Genomic DNA, 10,471 nt, shown 5'->3' on the forward strand with positions numbered 1-10,471 from the left:
ATGCTTTCGCAATTGCATCATTGAAGGCCTGCTCTTGATACGGCTTGGATAGAAACTCGTTCACTCCCAGCTCCAGGGCTTTCTCTTTCACGTTCGTGCGTGTAGTCATCATGATTATCGGGGTGTTTTTAGTAGCGTTTGCTGCTCGCAGTTTCTCGGTCAGTGCCAAGCCGTCCATACGAGGCATTTCCACGTCAAGAACGAACAGGGTAGGGGCTGGCATGCTCTTCAGCATTTCAATCGCATCCTGTCCGTCTTGAGCTGTTGTAACCTCCCAGCCGGCGCTTTTGAAATGTTTGCTCAGCAGATGCCGATAAGAAATGGCGTCGTCTACCACCAGTACGGTTGGCTTTACTTCCCTGCGCATACGGCGGATTCTGTAGATCATTGGTGCATACCCTTCAGGGGTCATGCTCAGGTTCAGACGCGCGAGCTCGATTACGTCAAGTACCAGTGCTGGGGTTCCATCATGGATCTCTGTGCTGCCAATGATTCCCTTCACGCCGCTCAAGATGCCATCGAATTTTGTTACGTGAATCTCAGGCATAGATACGCTCTTCTCTACCTCTATGGCGAGTCTGCAGTCATTCTGTTCAACCAAAACAAGCTTCGTGTGTGATGAAGCGTTGGTCGAACTGGTTTTCAGATCGGGAACAGCAATCAGGTCGGCAAGGTGGACATAATCAAAATCCTTGTCGTCGAACTGGATGACCGGGCGTACACCTTTTGCGCGCATGGTCAGTAGGTTCTGTTGAGGGTAATCAAGCACCTGGACCATATTGAAGGTGGGTATGGCAAACCATTGATCTGCGATTGAGCAAACCAAAGCTCTATTCGATCCGATCGTCAAAGGCATTTCCATCGACATGGTGGTGCCCTGTCCTACGACCGAAGTGATAGACAAGATTCCGCCGAGCTGTTGGATCTTATTGCTGGCCGCCTCCATACCAACGCCGCGCCCTGCCAGTTGATTCAGCTTGTCCGCTGTAGAGAAGCCACTTTTCGTAATCAGGTAAATGGTTTTCTCATCGGTTAGCACCTCATCAGGAGAGATCAACCCTTTGCTGATGGCCTTTCTCCTCACCGCTTCCCTGTCGATGCCGCGGCCATCGTCAGAGATAGTGATGATGATGGACTTGGCTTGGCGCTTTGCGCTGACAGTGATTTTCCCAGTTTCTGGCTTGCCCGCCTTGTTTCGCTCATCAGGTTCTTCAATGCCGTGAGCAATGCTGTTGTTGATGATGTGGCGGATTGGGTCGCGTAGTGATTCCAAAAGCTGCCGGTCGATCATGGTGTCCGTGTTCTGCACGTCCACCTCCACCAGTTTGTTTGTTTTGGTAGTCGCGTTTTTCACCGCGGCATTGATGCTGTCGCGCTCGTTCCTGAAGCTGACCAAGCGGGAGGAAAGCAGGTCACGCTGCAAGCTGGAGGTAACATCGAGCTGATGTTTAAAGGCACTATCCATAAGGCCTGAATGCTCAATTATGTAATCACAATCCTGAATCAGCTGGTCAATTTGCTCGCCGGCGCGTGTGTTGCTCACCGATAGATGGTTGAAGCGTTCCAAATTCAGTCGGTCGCGTTCGCCTTGCTTGTCCCTAAGCTGGCTGGATGCAAAGTTTGGCATCTGGTTATTGAAGTGCCGTAACTGCAGCGTCATTTTGTTGTGATGCATCGCATGTGCAGTGAGTTTTTCGTGCAGAGCAACAACCGCGCTAACCATATCCTTGAAAATGGCATTCTGTCGGTAAGAAGATGCCTTCAATTCGTTTGCCAGGCTTACTGCGTTATCCATCAACTGCAGGTCAACTCGCAGCTTCTCTGAAGGGCCTTTTTTCTTCGTGTACCGCGTATTGCCTGCCGAAGACTCCTGTACCTTTTCCAGCAGCTCAATAGCCTGACTGCTTGGAGCGCCGGGCTCGACGAAATCAGCTTGCATAGATGCGCTTGCTGCGGGCGCGGATACAAGGTTTTCCACTGGTGCGACAGCACCAGGGGCAGAAGCCTCTCCTGGCAGGGCAGCTTCATCTACTCCCTGTTGCTTCGCATGTAAGCTTTTTTGCTCCTGCTTTTGTTGCCAGTTCTTCATCCGCTCGCCATGAGCCCTACCTCGTAGGCCTCGATAACCTCTTCGGGTTTTCTTTCGTGGCTGTCCTTCAGCGTTGTGATTTTCAGCAGTCTGATTACCGACGCTCGGTGGAAGGTTTACTTCCTCCACCAATTCAACCTCCACGGGAGCTTCTGCTGGAGCTTCTGCGGCTTCGTCTGCCTTGTCTGCTGAGCTGGCTTGTTCCGGCTCCGCAATGGCCTCTGCGGCGATTTGAGAGGCATTGGAGCCACGATTGCCAGAAGCTTCTAATGCATCCTGCTTTGGCTCTGCATGCTTCTCATTGGGCGCAGCTTGATCATCTGCGGCAATTCCATTCGCTTCGCTTTCAAGCAGAGGAGATCCAGTTTCAGGCTGAATTTCGGCATTCGACTGTACCGCTTCGCCGGGATGATCATCAGGCGTCTCTTCTGGCCGTGGAGTGGCGCCCGACCCTCCTTGCAGAAGACCGCGCAGTTCTTCTCCGTCCACTTTGAGTACGTCACAGCAATTCTCAACGAATTCAACGAGGGTTGGGAATACAGGATAAGGTTCTTGATTCCTGATGGAATCAGTCATGGTGATCAGAACATCAACGATGGTTTCCACAAGCTCGATGCATGGCTGATCAGCTTTGATGCTTCCTATGGAAATCGACTCAAACAGGGTTTCCATGTTGTGCGTAAGGTTGATGATGCCTTCCGCACTGATAATGCCGGCCGCACCTTTCAGCGTATGCATGTTCCGCCGAATAGATGCAGCCAAGTCCTTGTCTGCAATATTTTGTACCCAGGCAGCGACATTTTCCTGCATCTGAGGGATAACCTCGTCAGCATCGAGCATGTACATGTCGGCCATTTCCATATCGTAATGGCTGTCTTTGGGGATCGCTGCCGGCCTCTGTTGTGTAGGCTGCACTACAAGCGGGGGAGACACCTCCACACGCAGATCAGTCTCGACAGGCTTGGTCACCTGGATTGCTTCTGATGGCTCGCTGCCTGCAGTAATGTCAGAAACCGGATGGTTGACCACCTGCGGTTCTTTGGCCGGTTCAGTTGTGACTGGTACTTCACGGGGAGTGGCGTTCTGCGAAGGGCGCGGCATTGGCGCAGCCATTGTGCCGGCAATTTCTAGCCAAGCAGGCAATAGATCGGATTCAGTGATCCATGGGAAACGCGCCTCAAAATCCTCTATCTCTCCCAGCATTTCCAGGAGTGTGCTTGCCTGCATATCGCTCAGGCTGCTTGCCATGTCACGATGGGCAAAGAAATGAGTTTCCAGCACATCGAATACAGCAACTATAGGTGCGCATTGCGCTGAGCTAGCACAGCCTAGAATTGAATGTACTATGCGTGCGATTGCTGGGGTGACGGACAGGTCGTCGCTCGACAGAAAGGATTTCAACACTGAGGCGTAATCTCTGAACTCCTCTCGGAAAAGCCGTATCAGCTCAGGATCGTAGTCTTCTGGCAACTCTTCTACTTCGGTTTCGGGAGGAGTAGTGGACAAAGCTGCGTCAGCTGATCCAGTACCATGCTCTCCGTCATTTCGTTCTGTGCCATTAAACCTGGCGATCGCCTCGATCTGTTCGACCAAAAACCGCTTGATGGTGCCTTTGGTGCTGTAGTCATCCATTGAGCGGATAATCGCTTCAGCTGCCTGGTTAATCAGTGCCTTGGCGTCATTGCTATTGAAATTAGGATCATCAGTGCGTCCAGGCGTGAGTTTTGCCAAATCGGAAGTCACACGGCACAACTGAGCAAACCCGTTCTCGCCTTTTACTTGTGAAGCAGCTCCAAGGCGCAGGCAAGCACTGCCGAAATGGCTTAATGCTTTCGCGTCGTTTATATCGAAATTGCCTACCATCGACTCGATGCTTGGACGCAGCTCAGTGATTTCCAGCATGAGGGGATCACCGTCTACCGCTGTCTCAATTGTGGCATCGAATTTTTCAAGCAAGGCATTGCGGTCGATCATTTGAGCTGATTCGACACTGAGCCCCATGGACTCCACCGCTTTTATGCCGCTTTCCAAGATCCCGGCCTGCGGCTTGAGCCCGCTGACTATGTATTGAAGATAAAGCTCAAGTGATACCAAGGCGCGGGCGGATAGCGAAAGCTCGGGAGAGGCTTCTAGTACCCCTTGATTCACTCTGCTTGTAAATGATGTGACGATCGCAGCGAGGATGCTTGCGATGGTCTTCGATCCGGCAAACCTATATACCTCTGCCAGCTCCTGCAGGGACTCAAGCGCGCCGCGAAGCTTGTCTGAATTGATCCCGCTCCCAATGTGAGTGGCGATGGTTCGTGAGACTTTTACCAGTTCGCGATGGGTCTCTTCGGCCATAACGTCAACAACATTTCCGCCAACGTCTTTTACCTGAAGATATTCAGCTGCAGGGTTCTGGTCGAGGTGGCTGATTCTTGAATCCAAGAAGATGATCTGGCTTTTGACCACTTCAATAGCTTCAGGGGTAAAGTCTTGCGCGCTTTCACAGCCTTTTGCCATATCGGCAAGCTCAAAGCACACATCGGACAGTTGGTGCTCGTTGAACACCCCGAATACGTTAGCAATGGTGCGCATCGCCTGGTCGAATATCTGCATCTGGGCCTTAAAGCCTTCCGGCCGTTTAGCCTTCAGGCCACGGCCGAATGAGATCATCGCCGTTTCGAGACGTGGCTTAATTTCTTCAAGAATATCAGCCAGGGAATGGACGCTATGAGACTCAAGCTGGGCCTGCAGCATCTTTACCTGCTCCACCTCGACGTTCTCTTTAACGTCGAAGTGAGTTATTACGGCCTTCGATGTAGCTGTCTGTTTTCTGCTAATGGATAGGGAGTTCAGCAGGGCAGAAAATTTGCTCGGGTTGAGCTTGTCCTTTGCTGCACGCTCCCCTTCAGGTAGGCGCTGGGTAGCAACCATCACCACCCGGAGGGCGGTATTCATAACCGGAGGTAACGCTAGGCCATCGTTGATAATTACGTCTACGATCGCCTCGCCAGCCCACCAGTAACAGCCAAGCTCTGGATCATTCGTCACCCTTTGCAGATCACGCAGGAGCTCGCGCATCTTTAACCAGGGCTGTTCTTCGCTTTTTCGTACAGCCTCGCTGTATAGCATCGCGAAGGATGCTGCGGCCGTGTTGAATATGCGGTCGCGCTCGGCCAAATCACAGTCACTCTCGTAGAGCGGTGGTGATGTATATGCGAAGGACAGGTTGATAGGGAGAGCCGAGTTGTCGCTCATTTCAGAAACGCCGCGCAATGCGCGAAGTTCGTTGATGTGCTTGAGTAGCACGCCGGGACTGTCGTGCGCTCCCTCAATCACCATCCCAATGTAGTTCGGAACAATATCAAGAGCAGTCTGAACAGCGATGAGCAGCTTGGCCTGACCTTCCAGATTTTGAGTGTGGAGGGTATAGCTAGCGAGAACCTGGATCTCTTTTATAAGGGCATAGCCGCCTGGTGAATCAATCATGCCCAAGGCGCCGATGATGTGCCCAAGCTTGTTCATCAGCTGCTCACTTGCCTGGGTCAGCACTTCCTTCTGGTTTACGAACCAGATTGGCTCAGCACTGGCCGGCGCATTTGCGATTTTCTCTTGCTGCTTGGTATACGTGCTCATTGCCAGCTTGCATTGGGCAATGGCTTTCTCAATGGGCGCCTTGACCCATGAGAGGTGTGCAATCTTTGAAGGATTCATCAGTTACCCTTTCCTAAAAACTGTTGCAGCTGTAACGGGCATTCTTTCCATATCGCAGGGTTTCCAAGTGGCCTCTTCAGTAGGGCCGCAGATCAGGTACCCCCCTGGCTCTAGCATCAAGGAAAGGTTTTCAAGGATGCGATGGCGGGTTTCCCTTCTGTAGTAGATCAACATGTTTTGAGTGACGATTATGTCCGGGCGCCTGAAGTCGATTGGCCGATCTGAAACCACGTTGTGCTGCTCAAACGTAACCAGCGTCTTCACCCATTCGTAAAAGTGCATGTGCCCATCATTTCCCCGGTACACAAACCTATCCGGAATAATATTGCTGTTCCGGTACACGCCGTTTTCAGCCGTCTCAATGCATAGCTGAGAAACGTCAGTCCCATGGATGCAGAAGCTACGGATTTCCTGCTGTAGCAATTCCACAGCAAACGAATAGGGCTCTTCACCTGTTGAGCAGCCAACGGACAACAGCCTTGGGCTCGGGAAATGCTTGGCATACTCAGTTACCAGATCCACCACATTTGGGTTCCGATAAAATCGTGTCTCATGATTCGTAGCTATGTGGACGATGTGTGCCCACTGAGAGCTAGACAGCAGCCTATACTTCGCGCAGTGAAGCAACTCATCTGGAGTCTTGCTAAGGGACTCTGCATAGCGACTCAGGGCATTCAGCAAGGCTTCATGCCTGTCCTGAGCAATCTCCAGCTTGAAACGCTCATTCAGGATTTCCATCCATGAGTCTCGTAAGCTCACTAGCGAGGCTACTGTCATGACTCCGCTCCTAGACCTTGAAGTGTGAGAGCGTTTCGCCAACGCTCTGTGCCTGCTGGTTCAGGTTGCTGATCGCAGACGCAGTTTCCTCACTCGCAGAACTGTGCTCACTGGCGTAGTGGTGGATTGAAGTCATTGTCTCGCCCACCTGCTCCGAACGCGTTTTCAGCTCGGCAGTTTGTTCTGTCACGCCGATGATGCTTTGTGCGAGTTTTCCGCTGTGCTCACGAATGGTGTTTAGGGAGGACAGGGCGTTGGTTGAGCGAACTGTCAGTTCCTGAATTTCTTTTTTGAGAATCATCGAGAACATATTGCGTTTCCTTTGCCGCATCCCTGATTGAATTAAGCGCGTTCGCAATCTGAGCGGCAGCGGACTCGGCATGGCCGGTGAGGTTCTGCATCGCGTCGGCACTGATACGGATTCGCTTGGATACCTCTTCATCGCCCACAGTATCTGCCGCCAGGTATGCGTTGTAGCCCACGGTTGCTGATTGGTTTGCAACCTTTCGTACTACGTCGATCAGCTTCTCAAGGCTCTGAATATTTTCAGACATGGCCTTAGCGTTGTGCATGATGTTCAGGTTGGATTGCGAAATCTTGATTACGCCTTCATGCACCTCCTGCACCGCCTTGGTACCCGATTCGATCTGGTCATTAACCTGACGAGAAGCGTCCTTGGTCTGAATTGAGAGGGAGTCAGTGTTATCTGTGAATAGGCGCAAGTCTTCGACCAAGCTTGAGATATGGTTGATGGCTTGATCCTGCTCATTTCTGTTCCGGCTTACATCCCGGGCCTGTGCCAGTGTTTGCTCCGCTGCCGCCGATAGACTGACAATTGTTTGCTGTACTTCTTTCACAAGCTCGCGGAATTGTGCAAAGACCTTGTTAAGGGTGCCGGCGATTTCGTGAGTAGAGCTATGGCCTGTTGTGAACTCCACGGTCAGGTCGCCATTGCGAACCCGCTCCATTTCGTCGAAAAGTACCTGAAGCTCATTTGAGCGCTCTTTTTGTGAGCTCTGAATAGAAGCACCGAATTGCTCTGCATTCGCAGTGCGCGATTTGGCATCGCGGATCACAGCGATCAACGTGCAAATGATCATAAACAAGGCAAGCGCCAAGGAGCCGAGCACAACGCCGCTGTTGATCACGCGGGTTAATGACATTTGCTGTAGCGTGTTCTTCAGACTGTGCAGAGCCATATCCATATCAGGCCGTTGCTCCCAAACTACTTGGGTAAAGGGAGCATTGTCAGCCTGGCCGCTTGAAGCGTCGATTGCCCTGACAGCAGTGCGCTGGAACGCCTGGCCGGTTCGCAGGCTGTTAGCCAGAAGCTGAGGGATGCCGCCATCACGGGGCACATGGTTGCCTACTTGAGATACGATTCTTTCAAAGCCTTTGGCACTCTGCATCGCAAGCCTTAGACCATCACTGTTCGGCTGGCTATTGTTGATAAGCAGTGATGTGCCTTCGCTCAGTTGATCGACAGCTTTCTGTAGAGCGTTTTTGACCTGCTCATGAACTTGGCTGTGCTGATTAATTTTGCTCACGGCTTCTGAGGCTTGATCTGTCAGCTGCATCGCCAGCTCACGGGCTTCATCAGCACGGCGAGTAAACTCGCTGTTGCTACTACGGTTCTGAATGATCTTGTTCAGCGAGTCCTCGATCACATTCCACGCCGCCTCGAAGCTGTACAGGCTGGAAGCACTTTCGGACGGCAATGGTTTGATACCTTGCTCTGGCGATCCTCTGCGCAGGTCATTCAACGCTTGTTGAACATCCGCAATGCTTAGCTCCAGCTCGCCCGTGTAGCTGCTATCTATTGCGGCCCTGGTGGCGAGAGCAAGGCTGTTAGCAGCTGCCGTGTGCAGGGTGCTAGCGGTTGAGTTGTAGTGACGGTCAGCCGCTACAGACTTGGTGAATGAATATGTTGTGTAACCAGCTAAAGCGCTGGTAGCTACTACAGCCGCCACGCAGGCGGGAATCAGTATATTTCTAGACATTGAGGCCTCTAAGAGGATAGTTCTACGTTCCGAAAGCTCGGGTCACAAACGATCGAATCCAGATTGATGAGTGCAAGCTGTGCATCCCGGTGCGTCACCACACCATTACAGAAAGGGGCAAGCTTGGATGGCAGTGATACTTCGCTGTTTTCCGCATCCCGAAGCTCCGGAACGGGGATAAAGCCAATAACACCGTCAGTGATGATTCCCATTGTCGAGCGCGACAGGGGGTCGCGAATCACCAACGTGGTGGGCAAGTCGTACTTCTCCTGCTCACCGTCACGGGCAGGCAGTCCAAGGAAAGTGGAAAGGTGGTAGTAAGAAACCAAATCACGCCCAATACGAGAGTTACCTAGGAAATAGGGCTTGGTGCCTGGAATGATCCTGTAGTTGTCGGGAGATTGAGTTACCGCGTCGATGTTTACAGTGGGACTCAGGCATAGAGTCTCACCCAGCAGGTATGCAGCCATACGCTTGTTGCTGTACTCAGCCATCGAATTTCTCCATGTCATCCAGAGCCTTCTCAATGTCAGTTTTAGAAAACGGCTTGGTGAGATAGAAATTTGCACCTGAAAGCAGACCTTTCTCCTTATCGAAGATGCTGTTCGCGCTTGAAAGCATCGCGATCGGCATAGCGTCAAAGGCTCGATTGGCTCTGATAATGCTCACCAGTTGTAGGCCGTTGAGCTCCGGCATTTCAACGTCAATGAAGCAAGCATCTGGCTCTTCGGTAAGAATCATCTCAAGGGCCACAAAACCGTCAGTCGCTATCAGAAGCTCTTTCCCAAGCTGCTGATGAATGACTCGGTTGGCCAGGTGTCGCATGCCTTGCGCATCGTCCACCATCAATATTCGTTTCAGTTTCATGACTCAGTTTTCTATTGAGGCTGTAAATATGAATGTGATGGGGAAGGGCTCATTCTTGGGATTGGAGTTCAAATTTCTACGGGGATGATTTGCGAGAAGGTTTCCCACTGAGCCTTTTGTTTCTTCAGCGGCCCGTTATGGTTCGTGTAACATGTTCCACAATAGGCTGACTGTTCCACGCGGAACATCGGAGGGTGTAAATGCAAACCATATCCACGACTGAAGAGGGCGCTGCAGTTACTGCGAAAGCCTTACAGGCTGCGAGGTTCAGTATCAGTGCGGTTGAGAAGCTTTACTCGAAGCTGCAGGTGACAGAGCTGGAGCCCGGCAGATTTCAGTCGCGTAAGAGCTTTGATCCAAACTCACTGCGCGAGCTGGCCGATAGCTTGAAAGCAACCGAGATCAACTTTGTCCCGGTTGTTGTGCGTCCGCTTGATGAAGGGCGTTACGAGATAATTTGTGGTGAGCGCCGGTGGCGCGCGGCACAAATGATAGGTCTTGAGTCCCTGGTCTGCTGCATTGGCAATTTCTCGGATCAGCAAGCAAATTATTTGTGCGCTGTAGAGAATATTCAGCGAGAGAACCTGAACCCGGTTGAGCAAGCTGAAGCTTATAAGCGCCTTTCGGACGCTGGCTTGACCCATCAGGAAATGGCCGAGGAGCTGGGCCAGTCCAGATCACACATAACCAATTACCTGCGTTTGTTGACACTGCCTCTACAAGTGCGCAGTGCGCTTGTGAAAGGGGATTTATCATTTGCCCAAGCGAGACCGCTATGCAGCCTCGACTCCCCTGGCATTCAAAAGCGCATTGCGAGTGACGCCATAAGGCTTGGCTGGTCTGTGAAAAAGATCGAACAAGCCATTTCCGCTGCGAAGCTGGAACTGAATGCTGCGACCATTTCACGACCAGGGAAGGGTAGCGAGGATGTAGACATAGCCCGGCTGCGCAATTTGGTTTCGGAACAAACGGGCTACCCCTGCGTGATTGTCAGAACCCAGTCCGGAGGTTGGCAGTTAGGATTGTCCGCCACATCGAC

The 10,471-nt window shown here is 51.9% G+C and overlaps 2 protein-coding genes across 2 annotated transcripts; both read right to left on the minus strand.

The window, feature by feature from the left end:
* Positions 1–6,575: 6,575 nt before the first annotated feature.
* On the minus strand, positions 6,576–9,035 carry LOC138140962 (methyl-accepting chemotaxis protein Aer-like). The gene is made up of 4 exons (XM_069061776.1): positions 8,918–9,035; positions 7,549–8,573; positions 6,892–7,245; positions 6,576–6,842 (listed from the first exon to the last, which is right to left on the minus strand). The coding sequence occupies exons 1-4, from the start codon at positions 9,033–9,035 to the stop codon at positions 6,576–6,578; spliced, it is 1,764 nt and encodes a 587-aa protein (XP_068917877.1).
* A 16-nt stretch (positions 9,036–9,051) lies between these two features.
* On the minus strand, positions 9,052–9,432 carry LOC138140963 (protein PilG-like). Its single transcript, XM_069061777.1, has one exon. It carries the CDS (start codon positions 9,430–9,432, stop codon positions 9,052–9,054), a length of 381 nt encoding a protein of 126 aa, XP_068917878.1.
* Between the last annotated feature and the right edge of the window lie 1,039 nt (positions 9,433–10,471).

Source organism: Tenebrio molitor, unplaced genomic scaffold, assembly GCF_963966145.1.
Source record: "Tenebrio molitor unplaced genomic scaffold, icTenMoli1.1 SCAFFOLD_647, whole genome shotgun sequence".
In the NCBI taxonomy this organism is placed as follows: domain Eukaryota; kingdom Metazoa; phylum Arthropoda; class Insecta; order Coleoptera; family Tenebrionidae; genus Tenebrio; species Tenebrio molitor.

What these genes read in the sequence shown, in the direction of transcription:
- LOC138140963 (XM_069061777.1), bottom strand. Translation starts at nt 9,432, where the DNA reads ATGAAACTGAAACGAATATTGATGGTGGACGATGCGCAAGGCATGCGA.
- LOC138140962 (XM_069061776.1), bottom strand. Translation starts at nt 9,035, where the DNA reads ATGGCTGCATACCTGCTGGGTGAGACTCTATGCCTGAGTCCCACTGTA. An exon ending in CACCAAGCCCTATTTCCTAG is followed by an intron (nt 8,574 to 8,917) that starts GTAACTCTCGTA and finishes CTATCCTCTTAG; the next exon opens with AGGCCTCAATGTCTAGAAAT. An exon ending in AGCGCTCAAATGAGCTTCAG is followed by an intron (nt 7,246 to 7,548) that starts GTACTTTTCGAC and finishes CTCTCAATTCAG; the next exon opens with ACCAAGGACGCTTCTCGTCA.